At 42.6% G+C, this 20,758-nt stretch overlaps 1 protein-coding gene across 1 annotated transcript in view; it reads right to left on the bottom strand.

Annotated features, from left to right (window-relative positions):
* Window positions 1–20,107, bottom strand: part of LOC139375665 (heparan sulfate glucosamine 3-O-sulfotransferase 3A1-like) — a 52,826-nt gene extending 32,719 nt beyond the window's left edge. Inside the window, exon 1 of the mRNA XM_071117469.1 lies at window positions 19,461–20,107. Coding sequence (XP_070973570.1) covers window positions 19,461–20,107 — 647 coding nt within the window. The remainder of the gene's footprint in view (window positions 1–19,460) is intronic.
* Window positions 20,108–20,758: the final 651 nt, after the last annotated feature.

Raw genomic sequence — 20,758 nt, 5'->3', positions numbered from 1 at the left:
AAAAGGAAAATGTACGCCTACCACGCTGCACCTTGGTCCATTCCTTACGACGACCGTGACAGGGAGCCACTACAGATCAGAATTAGAGTTGATAGGTGGAAATGTGTGAGATGAGAGAATGAATGGGACACAAGAGGGCACATTTGGAGATTTTACTACAAACGTGATTTATCTGTCATTCTCAAGGTGTCCAGTGTCAAGAGGATGCATAAAAACCAGCTCATAAAAACGCCCTCTCTTCCTGTCTCTAGGGGTCAGCACCTTAGAATCATTGTTTTACAATCAAAATAATATAATCAATATCAGCAGGGATATTCAAAGGATTTTCAGGTGGTTTAAAGCATTTGATGTCAAGACACAAGGGGTCAGGAAACGATGGAGGTCGAACACAAAAGAATAACAAAGGAAAATGTATTTCATGAGTTTGCATGTGTTCTCCATGTGTTGGCATGTATTCTCCATGACAACCAACATATTATGGACCACACCATTAAGCCATGTTAGCACTAGTCAGTGCTTTATTAACTGGCAGCTAGTTTCAAAGGGACAACTAGCCTACACTTAATTTCACATAATGATCATGCTCACTTGAACTATAGAATGACAATCTGTACAGAGATAACATTCCCCATATTCATTATTTTTTCCCTAAAGTTTTTTTCTCTTCATTTCTCTGCAGTATGTATCACAGCCAATCCAAGTCTTGCGGTCTGATCCCAGCTTCATTCATTAGCATGCAAATCCTCATCTTTAGGAGAAAGCAGAGATGGAGAGAAGCTATAGCCCAATCACACTGGAGAAAGAACCTCTTTTGTTCTGAAACTTTGGAACATTGAAGATGTTCCTTCTCTCTATCACCGTCCAGGTACAGCTACATGCTCTTGTGACAGCAGCAATCTCCCCATGCCTCAGCCTAATGTACAGTCAGGGCTAGTTACATTAGCAATTACACTGTTCAGGTTAAGATTAATTGAATTACTGGGTGGCTTCCCCCATGCTTCACTGTGGGCGTATCAATCACTTCCTCGGAGCCAGATAGACCCTGAATCACCACACACACACACACACACACACACACACGCACACGCACACACACACACACACACACACATGCACACACACCCTCTATCCTCCGATCCTCCCTACTTCTTTATGCAAAATGGCCGGGCCGAGCTGCTGCACTCCATCTATCAATAAACTGGTACGGAGGTGGTACACTCATTTTCAAACACTTTCCATCTCTTTCATCAAGCAGCAGTATGACACTGGTGGCAGTCAGTAAAGAGCGGCCATATTTATTTACTGTATCTTGCAGAGAAATAAATAATACAAAGACTTAAGCAGAAACAGAGCTGTTGTGATTGCAATCTTGGTTGTGTGAGTGAACGAATGTATGAGATATTAATAGTAATATTAATAGTAAACGTAGCCCTATATACAAACCTCTCACTGACATACAGAGCCTTCAGAAAGTATTGATACCCCTTGACTTAGTCCACATTTTGTTGTGTTACCGCCTGAATGCAACATGAATGAAATAGGTATTTCTCTATCACCCATCTACACGCATTACAGTGGTGAAAACAGAATGTATGAATGTATGCCCACGAGATCAGAATGGTTCATAAGAGGCTACACACAATACCCCACATTGACAGTGAAAACATGTTTATAGAAATGTTTGCAAATGTATTGAAAATGAAATACAGAATTTCTCATTTACATACACACCCCTGAATAAATACATGTTAGAATCACCTTTGGCAGTGATTACAGCTGTGTCTTTCTGGTTAAGTCTCAGAGCTTTGCACACCTGGATTGTACAATATTTTCCCATTATTCTTTTCAAAATTCTTCAAGCTCTGTCAAATTGGTTGTTCATCATTGTTAAGTAAATGTTGTTAAGTAAATGTTTACTCCTGAACTTATTTAAGCTTGCCATAAGAAGGTGGCTGAATACTTATTGACTCAAGACTTTTCAGCTTTTCATTTTTTTCATTATTTTGTAAAAATATAGAAAAACATAATTCCACTTTGATATTATGGGGTATTGTGTGTGGGCCAGTGACCAAAAATCTAAATTGAATCCATTTTAAATTCAGGCTGTAACACAAGAAGATGTGGAAAAAGTCAAGGGGTATGACTGCTTTCTGAAGGCAGCGTATCTCATTTTACCCTACAGTATAGTATTAGAGAGGTGCGGGGGGCTAATTTAATCGACATCCACGTCATCGGCGCCCGGGAAACAGTAAGTTAACTGCCTTTCTCAGGGGCATTATTACAAAGCGCTCAATAGGGCAGGGTCCCCAACTCGCGGCCCGCGGGCTGCATTTGGTTTTATTTCTAAGCAAATGTCATTGTTGGACATAAAATACAGTAAAAACACCAGGAAATTGGCTCCAAGTGATTTTAATTCTGGAAATCTATTCCCAAGTATTCCCACGCATAATAGAGAGTTGTGTGATCGTATACAAATGTAAGCTAGGTTTTAAATGTTATATCTGTGTGTGCTTCTTGCTGTCAATTTGCAGTCTACAAACTATGTTCCGGCCCCAGACCATCCGCTCAAGAAACAATCAGCCCGCGGCTGAATCTAGTTGATGAGCCCTACCATAGGGCACTTAATACGACTGACTGTCTCTTCTAACAAGCAGACGTATTTTCTTACAGTCCCGTACAGTAATACAATACGTATTGTGTAAAACACATGTTTGAACAGCTGGGTTCCTGCTTGAGAGAAACTCAGGTACCTCTTTTAGAAACCACAAATGTAATGATTCTATGATGCTTCTGTTCTATGAAATGTCTTTCAGGACAGATTAAACTCCACTTCGTCTTTCTCTCCTCGTTCTCTTGCTACATTATTAGCCCATGACTGCATCCCAAATGGCACCCCTGGGATGCAGCCCGTATTAGACAATCTGCAGGGTTTCTGGCCAAGCAACTATAGCACTGCCAAACCCTAATCTCCTGCATGTTCTGTTTCTTTCACAAAAGTCCTCTCTACCGTTCTTTACTTGGCTTCTGCACATTAGACGGTTGTAAATGAGACATCAATCAGTAAAACAGGCAGGATCAGAAGGTTCGCAACTGATTTGATGGTAGTCCAGGGTGAGCTGAATTTCAGTCACAATGAAAACAGGTTTATTGTCTCCCCAAGATGACTGATACAGCTAAGTACAGCAAGGCGAACCGGTTTGAGTGTGTCAAGAACTGATTTTTCACGCTCAACCATTTCCTGTGTGTATCAAGAATGGTCCACCACCCAAAGGACATCGAGGAAACATGACACAACTGTGGGAAGCATTGGAATCAACATGGGCCAGCATCCCGGTGGAATGCCCTGACAAATTGAGGCTGTTCTGAGGGCAAAAGGGAGGATATCAATATACTCAATATTAGGAAGGTGTTCCTAATGTTTTGTACACTCAGTGTATATACCTACAGTACAGGTTATGTGACAAGACTTCCTTTAAGGTTTATCTCTATTGTGCTCACACATTAGGTAGATGTTGTGCGGTGTCTGTCTATCTGAGGTATAGAGTGTGTTCATCTTCTCTCCATGCTCTGGCAGAGTCTGGTCTGCAGACAGGAGCAGGGGAGATCTAGACTCTGCCAGAGAGCCTGTTTGGCTCTTCACGTGCCCCTCTGGAGCAGGAGGGAAAAGGGAAGGTTGGTTTGGAAACATTCTATCGCAACATGGACGGCTGCAGATAACACACACATGGCAAGTATGTCAGCATTCAGGCTGCCGATCGAGCAGGGAGGCTGAGGGGAGAGAGGTGTGGAGCAGGGAGGCTGAGGGGAGAGAGGTAGAGAGCAGGGAGGCACCAAGAAGAGAGTGTGTTGTTTTCATGTTTAAACAGATTAATAAGTAAAGTGGAGAGGAAGAGAGCAACAAGACTTCACTGCAGAGGTGGTTAAGGAACTGTGGACTTGTAACCTTTTGAGGAGTCATTATTTAACCGACTAAACTGCTGTTAATTTTGACAGGCACTCCAAAAACTGTGCCAAAAAGCTGGACATATTGGATGTGTGGCAAAGTCATTTCAGAGAAATGTATTACGGTCAAAACGGAAAACAGAACACTCAAGAGTTGAGGGCTTCCTTCTTTTTATTAGTTCCCAGGCTTTCCAAAGATCTGGGTTCTCCCCCCCCCCCCCCCCACTCTCCCCATCCTCTTTTTTTCTCTTTTGTGGAAAACACGGCGGACGGCTCCCTGTCCTGTGATAAAGCTGTTGCCTGTGTGATGGGAGAGAGAGATCCATCATGCTAAGGCAGAGGCTTTATTCCATCATTCCGCACCATTGAGGGCTGTAACATGCATGTACTCTGCATCACGCATCATTTAACCGGCCTTCTCTCTGCCCAAATAACACGGTTTTGGCTCACCTCAATCTGCAACAATATTGTGGCTTTCATGCTAAAGCTCTAAAGAAATGATCCATCTGCATACATTTTTTCAGTACTTTCGTGATTTGTTTAGTGGAGAGACCGTAGAGACCGTGCCAGTAGCCTAAAACCTGAACGCAACGGTTCTCAGTACCAAATGATAGGTTTAAGATTTCACTTTGTTTGTGGAAGAATAACACTTTACTCCCATCCCCCTTGGGCTGCCAGAAAAAACTGAAACACAAAGTAGAAGGGGGGGGGGGGGCATAAATGGCAGTCAGTGAAATGACTGACATGGGTCCTTTTCATTCAGACTCATATAAAGTGGATACACTAACTTATAAGAGAAGTGCCTTAAGGAGCCGTAGGAAAGCTCTATAATGTTAGAAAACATTACATGACAAGTTTCCACAGAGGGAGCTCAAGGAGAATAAACAACATTGAGTTTCACAAACATTCGCTGAAAACCGGTAAATCACTATCGTTCTTTTTAGGAGTTACACCTATTGCCTTACAATGGAGCAGACTTATAGGCAAAGGCTAGAAAGGTCTAATGTTGGGATATTTTGTATATTTGGCCTTAAGACATGATCAAAATTGCTTCAGTAAATTGCTTCAGTAAATTGCTTCAGCTCTATAACATTTCAAACCATAGGGGAGAATTGCAGGCCTTGTGCATTTGTAGGCCTAAACCAAATGGTTTTGTAATCTGAATCCTTGAGCGGATACTGCTTAGTACTGTTACTAATACCCCATAAAACAAGAACAACAGCTGTTTAACGGAAGTGTTCTTAAGATAATAAAGGGACAAACAGGTTGCGGCCTGACTAGTGTGGACGCAAACCTCCAGAGCAAATAAACAACAAGCAGAATGCTTCAAGTGTAACTCCATACCCAACAATACCATCTGCTGTCTGCTGTAGTGAACTCTGAACTCTTTTGGGTGGTACATTCTGTGTGAAGCCCTCTAGGTGGCCCTCGATGACCTAACCCTAACTATGATCAATTACCTTTCTTTCTACAGGCTCTCAGTAAAGCTCAGCTCACCAGACCTGGGTTCAAATACTATTTGATATCATTTTAAATACTTTATCTGTGCTTGATTGAGCTTGCCTAGCTTAATGAACCAATTGAATAGTCCCAAAACAGCAAAACTACCCATCTGGCACTTCAGGCAGGCTCAAGCAAAATATCAAATATCAGGTCTGCAGCTCACCATGGTCCCTGGTCGGTGAGGCTTCGGCCACTTGTACCAAAGTTACCAACTAGACCTCCACAGGAATGAACGACAGACCGACGGACAGATGCAGGCCAACAGACAACAAACAGGTTGTTATTTTGGGTGCCTTGGTCAGTCAGGTGAAAACATCAGGTGTGAGCGTCTGGGAAATTCAGGAGGTGTCTGAGGATCACCCTGCACCTGCTGCCTGACCCCATCCTCCCATCGGGGGGAAGATTCCCTGCATGCCAGGGGGCAGCTGCTGACAGCCAGTACCGTGGCCCAACCGACCGCACCTCCTCCCTCCCCAAACTACACTGCCCTCCCCAACCTTCCCCACCTCACCCTCCCCAACCTACCCCACTACCCTGTATGGGGACCTCCTAGGGTCAGCTGCTGGGGTGTGTAAGGGTGATGGTGGGGATCGAGTGCAAGTGTGTGTGTGTGTGTGTGTGTGTGTGTGTGTGTGTGTGTGTGTGTGTGTGTGTGTCAAGGGTGAAATTAAATCTATTCATCAAAAAACGATTTAGTAAACTGAAACATAATAATTAATAAACACATTTTTCTTAAACAACAACTATACTAAAACTACTATCTTTGACTCCAAAACTAAATTAAATAAATACAATACAAACCATTATGAATTATGTTTAAGTTTGAGTTTTTTGAGGGGCAGAAATCTAATGAGGTTTCAAGCTTTTATTTCTGATGGAGCTTCAAGCTTCTGAATCTGCGGGTCACATTGAGATGTACTTTAAAATGTAACCTTTCACTGCACTGGGCTAAATCAGGCTAACACAGAGTGATTCTTAAATAAATCTACTTTGAAACACAAGTATACACCTCACACACATGGTTATGGACTTCAAAAAAAAGAAGATAGAGGAAATGTATTACATAAATTACAAAACTATGAAATAACACATATGGAATCATGTAGTAACCAAAAAAGTGTTAAATAAATCAAAATATATTTTATATTTGAGATTCTTCAAAGTAGCCACCTTTGCCTTGAAGACAGATTTTCACACTCTTGGCATTCTCTCAACCAGCTTCATGAGGTAGTCACCTGGAATGCATTTCAATTAACAGGTGTGCCTTGTTAAAAGTTAATTTGTGGAATTTCTTTCCTTCTTAATGTGTTTGAGCCAATCAGTTGTTTTGTGACAAGGTTATACAGAAGATATCCCTACTTGGTAAAAGACCAAGTCCATATTATGGCAAGAATAGCTCAAATGAGCAAAGACAAATGACAATCCATCATTATTTTAAGACATGAAGGTCAGTCAATCCAGAAAATTTTAAGAACTTTGAAGTCTCTCTTTGTGAGACGTAGAGTAGGTAAACGGATGATCTTCACGTGTGGTTCCCACCATGAAGCATGGAAGAGGAGGTGTGATGGTGTGGGGGTGCTTTGCTGGTGACACTGTCAGTGATTTATTTAGAATTCAGGGCACATTTAACCAGCATGGCTACCACAGCATTCTGCAGCGATACACCATCCCATCTGGTTTGTGCTTAGTGGGACTATAATTTGTTTTTCAACAGGACAAGGACCCAAAACACACCTCCAGGCTGTGTAAGGGCTATTTGACCAAGAAGGATGATGGAGTGCTGCATCAGATGACCTGGCCTCCACAATCACCCGACCTCAACCCAATTGAGATGGTTTGGGATGAGTTGGACCACAGAATGAAGGAAAAGCAGTAATCAGCATATGTGGGAACTCCTTCAAGACTGTTGGAAAAGCATTCCTCAATATTAATAACATTCCACCCATGAAGCCACGAGGTAATTTGACTGTAGGAAAGGGCTACAGGTAGACTCAGCGAGATGACATTGCCCCGAGCAGCACCGCAGATATTGGGTGCGTTTGAATGGTAAAGACTTCAGACTAACTCTCATGTACCTAACCTCATAACACACACACAAACTGAAATCCTAATTATAATATTATGTGTGTACACAATGTACAACCAATTAGTGAGAGAGAGACTGAAATATATCATTTACATAAGTATTCACAACCCATGAGTCAATACTTTGTAAGATCATTTGTGGCTGCGATTACAGCTGTGAGTCTTTCTGGGTAAGCCTCTAAGAGTATTCCACATCTGGAATGTGTAACATTTGCCCATTATTATTTTCATTTTTTTGTCAAATTGGTTTTTGACAATTGCTAGACAACCATTTTCAGGTCTTGCCATATATTTTCAAGTAGATGTAAGTCCAAACTGTAACTAGGCCACTCAGGAACATCCACTATCTTATTGGTAAGCAACTCCAGTGTAGATTTGGCCTTGTGTTTTAGGTTTTTGTCCGACTGAAAGGTGAATTAATCTCCCAGTGTCTGTTGGAAAGCAGACTGAACCAAGTTTTCTTCGAGGATTTTACCTTAGCTCAATTCTATATATTATTTATACTGAAAAACAGCAGTCCGATTACAAGCATACGCCTAACTATGCAGCCACCACTACGCTTGAAATACAGAGAGTGGTACTCAGTAATGTGTTGTATTGATTTGCCCCAAACAAAACACTTTGTATTCAAGACAAAAAGTTAATTGCTTTTCCTTATTTATTTGCAATATTACTTTAGTGCATTTTTGCAAACAGGATGCATGTTTTCTGAAACATCTGAAAACAAGACTCCCTAAATTTTATCAGCATATCGATTGCGCAACCAGGGGTGGAAAGACCTTGGATCATTGTTACTCTAACTTCCGCGACGCATATAAGGCCCTGCCCCGCCCCCCTTTCGGAAAAGCTGACCACGACTCCATTTTGTTGATCCCTGCCTACAGACAGAAACTAAAACAAGAGGCTCCCACGCTGAGGTCTGTCCAACGCTGGTCCGACCAAGCTGACTCCACACTCCAAGACTGCTTCCATCACGTGGACTGGGAGATGTTTCGTATTGCGTCAGATAACAACATTGACGAATACGCTGATTCGGTGTGCGAGTTCATTAGAACGTGCGTTGAAGATGTCGTTCCCATAGCAACGATTAAAACATTCCCTAACCAGAAACCGTGGATTGATGGCAGCATTCGTGTGAAACTGAAAGCGCGAACCACTGCTTTTAATCAGGGCAAGGTGTCTGGTAACATGACCGAATACAAACAGTGCAGCTTTTCCCTCCGCAAGGCTATCAAACAAGCTAAGCGCCAGTACAGAGACAAAGTAGAATCTCAATTCAACGGCTCAGACACAAGAGGCATGTGGCAGGGTCTACAGTCAATCACGGACTACAGGAAGAAATCCAGCCCAGTCACGGACCAGGATGTCTTGCTCCCAGGCAGACTAAATAACTTTTTTGCCCGCTTTGAGGACAATACAGTGCCACTGACACGGCCTGCAACGAAAACATGCGGTCTCTCCTTCACTGCAGCCGAGGTGAGTAAGACATTTAAACGTGTTAACCCTCGCAAGGCTGCAGGCCCAGACGGCATCCCCAGCCGCGCCCTCAGAGCATGCGCAGACCAGCTGGCCGGTGTGTTTACGGACATATTCAATCAATCCCTATACCAGTCTGCTGTTCCCACATGCTTCAAGAGGGCCACCATTGTTCCTGTTCCCAAGAAAGCTAAGGTAACTGAGCTAAACGACTACCGCCCCGTAGCACTCACATCCGTCATCATGAAGTGCTTTGAGAGACTAGTCAAGGACCATATCACCTCCACCCTACCTGACACCCTAGACCCACTCCAATTTGCTTACCGCCCAAATAGGTCCACAGACGATGCAATCTCAACCACACTGCACACTGCCCTAACCCATCTGGACAAGAGGAATACCTATGTGAGAATGCTGTTCATCGACTACAGCTCGGCATTCAACACCATAGTACCCTCCAAGCTCGTCATCAAGCTCGAGACCCTGGGTCTCGACCCCGCCCTGTGCAACTGGGTACTGGACTTCCTGACGGGCCGCCCCCAGGTGGTGAGGGTAGGCAACAACATCTCCTCCCCGCTGATCCTCAACACTGGGGCCCCACAAGGGTGCGTTCTGAGCCCTCTCCTGTACTCCCTGTTCACCCACGACTGCGTGGCCACGCACGCCTCCAACTCAATTATCAAGTTTGCGGACGACACAACAGTGGTAGGCTTGATTACCAACAACGACGAGACGGCCTACAGGGAGGAGGTGAGGGCCCTCGGAGTGTGGTGTCAGGAAAATAACCTCACACTCAACGTCAACAAAACTAAGGAGATGATTGTGGACTTCAGGAAACAGCAGAGGGAACACCCCCCTATCCACATCGATGGAACAGTAGTGGAAAGGGTAGCAAGTTTTAAGTTCCTCGGCATACACATCACAGACAAACTGAATTGGTCCACTCACACAGACAGCATCGTGAAGAAGGCGCAGCAGCGCCTCTTCAACCTCAGGAGGCTGAAGAAATTCGGCTTGTCACCAAAAGCACTCACAAACTTCTACAGATGCACAATCGACAGCATCCTGGCGGGCTGTATCACCGCCTGGTATGGCAACTGCACCGCCCTCAACCGTAAGGCTCTCCAGAGGGTAGTGAGGTCTGCACAACGCATCACCGGGGGCAAACTACCTGCCCTCCAGGACACCTACACCACCCGATGTCACAGGAAGGCCATAAAGATCATCAAGGACATCAACCACCCGAGCCACTGCCTGTTCACCCCGCTATCATCCAGAAGGCGAGGTCAGTACAGGTGCATCAAAGCTGGGACCGAGAGACTGAAAAACAGCTTCTATCTCAAGGCCATCAGACTGTTAAACAGCCACCACTAACACTGAGTGGCTGCTGCCAACACACTGACACTGACTCAACTCCAGCCACTTTAATAATGGGAATTGATGGGAAATGATGTAAATATATCACTAGCCACTTTAAACAATGCTACATTATATAATGTTACTTACCCTACATTATTCATCTCATATGCATACGTATATACTGTACTCTATATCATCGACTGTATCCTTATGTAATACATGTATCACTAGCCACTTTAAACTATGCCACTTTGTTTACATACTCATCTCATTTGTACATACTGTACTCGATACCATCTACTGTATCTTGCCTATGCTGCTCTGTACCATCACTCATTCATATATCCTTATGTACATATTCTTTATCCCCTTACACTGTGTACAAGACAGTAGTTTTGGAATTGTTAGTTAGATTACTTGTTATTACTGCATTGTCGGAACTAGAAGCACAAGCATTTCGCTACACTCGCATTAACATCTGCTAACCATGTGTATGTGACAAATAAAATTTGATTTGATTTGATTTTGGAATATTTTTTATTGGCCTCATGGTGAAATCTCTGAATAGTTTTCTTCCTCTCCAGCAACTGAGTTAGGAAGGACACCGGTATTTTTGTAGTGAAGGTGCATTGATACACCATCCAAAATGTAATAAATATCGTGACGATGCTCAAAGGGAGATTCGATGTCTGTTTTATTTTTATTTTATTCTACCAATATGTGACCTTCCTTGCGATGCATTGGAAAACCTCCCTGGTCTTTGTGGTTGAGTCTGTGTTTGAAATTCCCTGCTCAGCTTACAGATAATTGTATGTGTGCGGTACAGAGATGAGGTAGTCATTCAAAAATCATGTTAAAACACTGTAACTTATTATGTAACTTGTTAATTAAGCAAGTATATATTCCTGAACTTATTTAGGCTTGCCATATCAAAGAGTTTGAATACTTATTAACATTACAGCTTTTAATTTTTCATGAATTATTAAAAAAGTCAGAAACATAATTCTACTTTGACATTACAAAATGTGAAAAAAGTCCAGGGGCGTGAATACTTTCTGAAGGCACTGTAGGTGCCAGTCTGACCATTTTTATCCCCTGAATGCAACACACTTAGAAAGGCCGTGACCAACGATGGTCACAGACTTGACTAAAGTGATCCGCTGGAACGCACCCGTTGAGATGAGCATGATGCAAGACTTTGCTCTCACACAGTCACACAGATTATCTGCACAGGTGCGCTTCACGCTGCTACAACGTGGTAACTACGGGACTGAAACAGTGGAAATGTTGAGCCTCGCGCTTCAGCGCTCCTGGTTGACCCAGAAATTGACCCACTATCTACGTATTTAAACCTAACCTAACCTATAACCTGATCCATCACCTTATGCATTACTGACCCACAGTGACAAGAAGTGACATTCGAAAAACACAACAACTATACAACTAATAAATGGCTCCTAGCCTCCCACACATTAGGCTACTTTCTGTCTCTAACACTAAAACTGAAACTAAATAATATCAAAACGAAATAGAAATGTTTTTATAAAACTGAAACTGAATAAAACTAGTAAAGTAGATGTGAAAACTAACTGAAACTAAAAATAATTTCAAAAGAAAATCTTAGTCTAATAGAAATAAAAACACAAAACTATAATAACCTTGGTGTGTGTTGTTTGTGTATGGTGATGGTGGGTTACATTCCTCCAGTGGAAGGTGAGGGGCCCCTTGTGTTACAAGTACAATTATACTCCATGATAATCACTTTCACAACCCTGAGGCAGTCAGGGTCTCATGCTCAGGAGCTCTCTCTCTCTCTCTCTCGCTCTCTCTTGCTCTCTTTTGCTCTCTCAGGGGATCGGGTTACCACCCTGTGCAGCACTGTTCTGGGTGCTTCAATGCAGCTTTGTGTTTTCAGTAGTGCACCTTCAAGGAAAATCTGATAAATCAATTGGGCTCAGAGAAGCGAGTGTATTAAATGTACATCAAACACCTTGGTACCAGAGAGTTAGTGTATTGTACGTATGAGAGAGAAATAAAGAGACAGACCCACTGGGCACAGACGTCATTTCAATCAACGTCTATTCCGCGTTGGTTCAATGTAATTTAATTGAAATGAAGTGGAAACAACGTTGATTCAACCAGTGTGTGCAGTGGATTTTTTTTGCCCATTTTAACTCATTCGCTCCGTTTAAAACTCTGAGAGGAAGAACATGTCATAGCTGGACTCCTGGCCAAGCCAGATCAAAGCAATGTTGACTGCCAGTGGTACACTGAGGGGATGCATACAGCGTGGACGCATGCACGCACACACACACACACACACACACACAAAGTCTCTTTGTTTGGTAGGGTTCTGCTTTCATATGACAACCAGCAGCACACACCACGATGAAGGCTAACTAATGAACGTATGACATATGAATAGTTGCAAAGTCATCTACTGTAAATGCATTACTTCTGTGTGCCTGTATAGACTTTGCTATAATGGAAAACTACAGAAATTCCTCACACTACTCAAGGCGTCCACAGTAATATAGCTAACTGCTGGGATGTTTCTCCTCCCTACCAATAAGCTGCCAGCCTTTCCTTTCCACGTGTCCTCCAGACCTCTTCACAGGGCCAATGACGAGTGACATGTCTGAGAGCAACAAACAAGGCAGCCCTCTCAACTCTGCCACCCACTTAATTGACACCTAACCCTGCCAAAATATGAACAACTTGGAAGTGAAGCTCACGGAAAATGCTGGGAATTTAAACCACTTTTCACCAACAGTTCTGACGACTGAGTAAATGTATTTTCTTTGTGCAACTTTTCATACATGGAGCAGCATCAGCGAAGCTATTTGGCTGGACGACTAGACTCATGTAGGAAATAATGATAATCACAAAGGAGTTTGAAAAATGAATGTTAATGGTATTCATATATGGGACAGGATCCAAAATATTATTCCAAATGTTTACATCTGGATCTTGTAATGTATGCCTGGCATTTGGAGTACAGTAAAAACATACTTTGATAGTGTCTTTCCCTACATCCACATCTGACGGCCTCACACCACAGGCCACTACAGAGACAGGGCTAGCCAGAGGAACAGAGAGCAGCACTACAGAAAATCCTCAAAGAACCGTTCTCTATGGGTCAATGCTTTTATTATCAGAAAACTTTTAGTACCATTACTTAATTTCCTGTCAAATACAGCCAGTTCAATAAACAGGTAAATGCCCTAATTTTACACAAAATTATATTTTTTGGAGCTCAGCTTTTTCATTCATAATTCACTCCCTTGTGTCTTGTTTTTGGTACAACATACTTTTCATGCAAACAACTGAATACAAAATAATCATATCTATTTTTCTTGTAAGACTTGGCTAAACAAGACAATAACATGGGTTTCTGGAAATATACTATGTATAGGATGGATGATGTGTTGGCAGGCAGGGACCTCAGACTGCTAGTCTGGGACAGGTCACATGTGTTCTTATGAAGGGCAATTAACTCATTAGATGGTTTGGTCTGGCCTAATCCAGCCAGTCTGGTGATGTCAGACAGCGCACCCCCTCGGACCCCTGCAGACCCCGCTCAACCCCCACTCACCCCTCAAAATCCCCTGGCCTTGACAGGTGAAGGCTGGGTTAGAGGGTAGAAGGCTGAGCTAGAGGGTAACCCTAGTAGGTCCCAGACATAACGCTAAACTACCATCAACATGGACCTTTCATTACATCAGAGTGTTGTCGGTGACCTTGTTCACTTGGAGTACATCACATTTCCACAACAATAGCTTGTCGGGTCAAGCATGATTGTCTCGGTACAAGGTAGAGAGATGGGTAGTGAAATGTAACACTGAGCCACTGGTTTCCTGTTTAATGGCTAACAATGTAGACCTAGAACTACTTCCTGTTTAATGGCTAACAATGTAGACCTACTGTACAACTACATACATTGTACACAGAGAGGCAGATACACACACATGTAAATGCATAAAACCTACATTTTACCCAACGTACTACAAGACTAAAAGATAATGGTTTGTTGTACAAATTGCATTAGTACAACTTTGGTGTGGATCAGATTTCACTTTGTCAGGGGAAGGGAGATACTGAATGCTGAATTCGACACTCCAAAAACTTGGTTGAAAGTTATTTACAACTGTCCAGTGGCGACCCGTTAATCAGGGCAGGTGTAGATATTCCATAAAAAATGTACCGTTTACAGCTACAATAGTCATTTACAACATTAACAATGTCTACACTGTATTTCTGATCAATTTGGTGTTTTTTTAATGGAACAAAAAATTGCTTTTCTTTCAAAAACGATGACATTTTTAAGTGACCCCAAACTTTTGAACGGTAGTTTACATATCATTGAGTTAAACAATAAAGCTGCATACAAACATGGTCTCTTTATTGTTTTCTTGAGTAAGGCAGCTCCAAAATGCAGGTGTTTCAGCCTAGCTCAGTGCTTTCTGTGGTGGTGGGGTGAGCCAGCCAAACATAGGAGCATTGCGTCATGATTGGCTCAGTGTTCTGTCACTCATGGGGACACTACATCATCCCAAAGTTTATATCCTTAGTAAGGGTAGACATCCAAAATTTCAGCCCTTTGGGTCCTGCCATAGAGTTATATTACAAGTGACCTTCCAAGAAGGCTCAAGGTCATTGACCACAGATAAAATGACGTCAAATCATGTTATATGTACAGTACCTTTGATTGGAGTGATCATGTCAACATCTTATTATCAAAGTCTTTATTTATCCTACGGTTCTGACTTGGTGTACAGGGGAAAATACTGTAAGAGCAGCCCATGTTCTGCATTCTGTCGCTGCATATTTCAAAAGTGCTGAACACATATATTGACTACTTCCATCGTCGCTCGCTCATTAAAGTAATAAATAATAATAATAAATTACGTAATGCCTCTTATCCGCTCATCGTTCCCCTTATGCCATAGTTTGATCATCTCAATTGTCACATTTGTTTAACCATATCAGCTTTGTTTTTTAAAAAGGCAGTAAACGAGGCTGAATTAATTGTTTCACTGCCAGACAAGGCTCCTCTGATAGCAAGGTGTAGTGGTGGTAAGGATTCACTCCATTGTGATGGAAAGAAAGCTCTGCTGTTGGGACAGCTTTATGTAGGCCCTAACAGTTTGTGGGCACTGCTTATTGCCGTTATACTGCAATTAATATATTGTTTAGTGTTCTGTAGTGTCTTTTTGAGATTGCCCCACCAAGATTTACATACTAAAATCGCCACTGCAACTGTTGGATATATTACATAGAAAATAATATGAAAAATATTATGCAAATAATGACGATTATTCTTGGTATCTTCTACAAAAACAGTGATAACTTTCCGTAGGGACTTGGGGGCAACAATATGTCTGTCTATGTTTCCACTGGGAAAGCAGGAAAACACGGACGGATGTTGTTGATGCCACGTCACATTAGGACTTAGAAGTGTTAAACTATGTCCCCCACACACACATTCCCATAGACACACACAAACACCCCGGAAACACACACACGTATGTACATACGTACGCTCGCACACACACACACACACACACACACACACACACACACACACACACACACACACACACACACACACACACACACACACACACACATTCCCACAGGGACAGACAGACAGGCCATAGTGATTCATGTTCAGTCCACATATCGGCCATTACTCTAAACAAAGACTCTAAGTCCCATGAGACGGATGCCTCTGCTCTCTCTGCCTTTAACTATTCACAGACACACACACACACGCACACGCACACGCACACACACACACACACACACACACACACACACACACACACACACACTAATGAAAAGAATCACGTAATTCCAGGAAATTGGATGCAGTGATTAGCTATAGAAACCATGGCCTTTTTTCCCTCTACCACCGAGACCGCCTTTCTAGAACCAAAACCGTTTTCTAGAATTGTGAAACAATACACAAAAATGACAAGTAGCATGAATGAATAGCGCCGGACCGTTCTCTTGTTTGTTTTCTTAATGCTTAGCCATTTGCACAAATCCATCACATTGTCATGTGTGTTGTATAATCTGCAGATTTTTTTGCCATTCCATGCAGCAGTACAAAAGACCAAAAAAGAGAATGGAAAAAAATGTCCAGAGCTTGACAGCTGAAGCCCAGATTTAGAGGGTTTTGACGTCAAGTGAATGAACTCCGAGTGCACTGCAGTTCAGAAACACCATTTCGCTTCCATTAGCGTTTGACACTTCTTGAATAGAGGGAAAAAGAAACTTCACATACTTCAATCAAACTAAGGCCTAGATTCAATCAGATCAAGCATTTACTGACGACAGCAAACAGCCGCATAGCGGTTCTGGAGGTTGAACTGCGTTGGAGCCGTCAAATTGGTGAGCAGCTGCTCTTGCGATCATTGTCATGAAGCCACACCCACCCTACTCGCATTAGAAGCTCAGAAGGAGAAAGCGTAGGCTATAAAGAAATGACGGTCAACTTGAAAAATCATTCAACTAAATAATGAGGGTTCCTATCATCATAATGGAGGTGTAGATTACATCTCCCATTCCACTGTTTTAACTTGTAAACAAGGCTGCATGGGATTTCTCTTAAATGAAACTCCGTGCAACCAATGGTAATGTCCGCTTTAGGTATAATACCAGGAGCCGCTTGTGGATTTGACAGCGCTAACACAGTTCCACCTCTACCACCGCCAAAACAACCAACTAAGACACCTCCGAAACAACCGCTAGGCGATGTCGGCTGATTGAATCAAGCCCTATGTCTAAATGAGAGGGCTACTTCCTATCAAAAGCATACACACATAGAGGTTATTAACGGTTCAGCAACAGCATTCCACTTCCGTTTGCGTGTTCGACACTTCTTGAGTAAAACAACAAAGTTTCACACACTTCAATCACGTTCAAGTCTAAATGACTGCGTTAAAGTGTCCACACACAAAGACTGTTAATAAAGGGAGTCTCTCTCAGACTTCCTGGAACAGAGTTGACAGGAGTGGACCTCTACACAGCAGATGCACTCCTTCAGACTGACTAGTCAGTCACGTTGTTGTAACCCTTCTTGATTTCTTCTGCTCCGGCCATTTTAATTCAAGGGCCCATTCCCCATTTTAATGGAAGGCATTAAGTGTAACAGGCCCTGGGGTTGAGTTTGTTCGGCTAGTCCTTGGAGCTCATGGACCAAATTCCATGTAGAAGAATCTTGGCAACTCCTCAGGATAGATGGAACCCTCATGGATATACACTCCCACAATGGATGAATAGGTAAACAGAAGGGTGTGAAAGAGTGATGGCCAAAAGAGAGAGTGTTCACGCTCACAGAGGCACAAAGAAGGAGGTGTCTGTGTGTGGGGAGAGGGTATGAGAGCTAGGGTATGAGAGGGGGCCGAGGCTGGATGGGGGCTTTGGGGGAGTTAGAAGGAGGGGGCCCGGGTGAGAGGAGAAGTTTCTCCAAGCTTTTAGAGTGAACTGCATAGTGTTAACTCAATCAAACGGTGAATCAAACCTCCTGAGACACTCAGGTAACCCTTCGTTATAACCCTAATCCTTCTTAAAAACAGAGCTGCAGTGTCGGCAATGCCCCATTACACACAGACCCACTGAGAGGGAGAGACATGAACCCCCGAAGAGAGAACACACACACGCATGGCGTACGCACAACCACACACACACAAACACATGGGCACGCATACAACCACACACAGACATGGACGCACGCACAACCACACACACGCACATGGGCGTGTGCACAACCACACACACACACAAACGTATGCACACACAACAACGTGAACCTACTGATCACAAATTCATATGCTTGAACATAAAGAGAGAGAAAAGTGGGATAAAATATGGTAACTCCCAAAGAAGAGAGGGGATTGAGGGGGAGAGAGTGTATGTCTGTATTTATGTGTATTTAGAGTTTGTTGAGAATATTTATTTTAGGTCAGACATTGACCCTACTCCCGATGCATTTAAAGTGCTTTGCTTGGCGGTACTTTGCTTGTTATCTAAATCTGGGCCTTTTCCCTATAATACTGATTTTTATCTCCCCATTCAACTATTGGTGATGTTGAATAGGCCTATGAAGAACAATTCGATTTTTTTTATATATGTTTTATATTTGATAATTATTCATTACAAGATAGCAATTACGTTTATTTTTTACATAAAAAGTATTTACTTTATTTTAAATGCAATGGAAAGTGTCATAAATGACGATAATACACTAATATATTTCTTTAGGATTTTGGGGAGATACATTTTATAAGGTGATATTGTGGTCTGCCATGAAACCTAGAGAGAAGCCGATTTGCCAAGATACATTATGAGTAAATAAAATATGAACTTATTGATAAGGTTATTGAGAAGGTTGGCTACTTAATCATGTAAACTATCGTTACAAATGAATCCCCATCATTGGTCTTTGAAAAAGACAATAGCCTATATAATTGAGTAGGAAAAACATGTCGTTAGTCTAATTAATAGGTCATAATTACGCAGTTAATTGTAGGCTAAAGAAATACCCTTTTTTAATCTTAAATGCGTATTTTCTTAATATCAAAAATACCCAAAATATCCAATTAATCTGTAGTGAATTATAGGATATATTAGGTGTTATGAGAGCTCTCCCACAACTTTGACACTGGTTAAACAGTTTAATAAAGTAGCTTATAGGGCACCAAGTTGTCCATGATTTATATATCTTTGTTTATATCCTGTATATTGTAATGAAAAAAGGACCATATACTGTAATTAAAGCCCCTTAAAGCCCCTTCAAAATGCAACAAAGTAATAGAAAAGAAGTGTGCTATAAAACTTGGTCCGTTGAACAAGTGTTGCCAGTGAGAGGCACTGGCGGTGCACAACTTTGAAAACAACACAGCAGCACAACTTTTAAAACTTGTCACCAAACAATATTTCACTATGCACTGATGAATTTGGGAAAAGTAGAGGCATAGGTTTATCATAATCTAATAATAATACTACTAACAATAAGCCCACTACTAATAAAAAATAACAATAATAATAATAATTTAATTTATATTTAATGTATTTATTTAAACATTCACCTGTACCACTCCAGCCCATTCTCGTAGTTGCGGTCGAAGAAGTGCGGTTCGGCTCCCACAGCTCGGATGTCTGGATGCACACGGAGGAACTCGAGCAGCGCGCGCGTCCCTCCTTTCTTTACACCGATGATCATCGCCTGGGGAAGCTTCTTGGTCCCGTCTCCAAGCGGACTGAGTTTACCTGTACTCCCCGTCTTCACCATAAACCGAGGTGCTAATCTCTTCGAATAAACTATATCACCCAAAGAAGGCTGCGTATAATGCGACAGTTCTCGGTTCTTTTCGTTATCACTGTCCACCTGATGTCCCGGTTCGTACAAAACCTGTCCGGTATCAGCATCGTTGAACCGGGAGTACTCGGAGGCGCGTTTAGCGTTGTCGGCGCTCTCGTAGCTCATGCCCGGCATGGAACCTGTGGTCCATTTCTGTAACAGTCTTTTCCTCCTCAGCGACCTCAATTCGTGTAGTTCCGAGGCGAAGAAGTCCACGACTTGGCTGGATGCTTTCACCGGCGTGGGCATGCTGCTGCAGCGGTCCGTGAGGCAGTGGAGGAGGTACAGGGAGGTGAGGAGAGAACACAGCATGACCACGAATTTCTTGAAAATGCCTCGGGACAGGGGGTCCGAATAGACTCGGCTAAAAGCCATAACGGTCCTTGGGTCTCCGGTTCAGAAGCCACAGCCATGCTAGGCAGACATTGTCGGGTCTTGCCATTAAGAAATAGAGGGGACAGCTCGTAGGCTACCGGAGCTTGCTCCGCATCCACCAGTGGATTAGACCTTGCACGCGGCTCACTCAAAAATAACCCTCACATGTGTCCCAGCGCTCGAGCTGTTAAAGTCCTTATAATAAATAATATTGTAAGTCTACTTCAACGTCAGAAAACAGATGAATACGCAGTGCAATTCTAAATGTCAATGGATGGCTCTCCCGCACTAAACCAATAATGTATTGCCAAAACAGCATTGTCAGTACTCTAGCCACGATGAGAATACAACATGTAGACTGTTTGTTGTTTAAAATGACGTTGCATAAATTCAGCACCTTTATTTCATTTTAAACACGTGGCAGTTGTATCAAACTTCTGTATGACTCCAGAGAGGAAGATGGGCATGTCTTCATCAAATTAGAGTGTGTAAACGTTTTGCAAAGGTATGTGAGAGGCATGTCAGGATCCAATGAAATGGCAGTAGGGAGGGAACTTTGTCCCAAACCTGCCTTGCCTGTTGATGGCTGTCACACACACACACACACACACACACACACACACACACACACACACACACACACACACACAC

This window comes from Oncorhynchus clarkii, chromosome 20 (assembly GCF_045791955.1).
Source record: "Oncorhynchus clarkii lewisi isolate Uvic-CL-2024 chromosome 20, UVic_Ocla_1.0, whole genome shotgun sequence".
Classification (NCBI taxonomy): Eukaryota; Metazoa; Chordata; class Actinopteri; order Salmoniformes; family Salmonidae; genus Oncorhynchus; species Oncorhynchus clarkii.
This window is presented reverse-complemented; position numbering and strand designations above follow the sequence as displayed.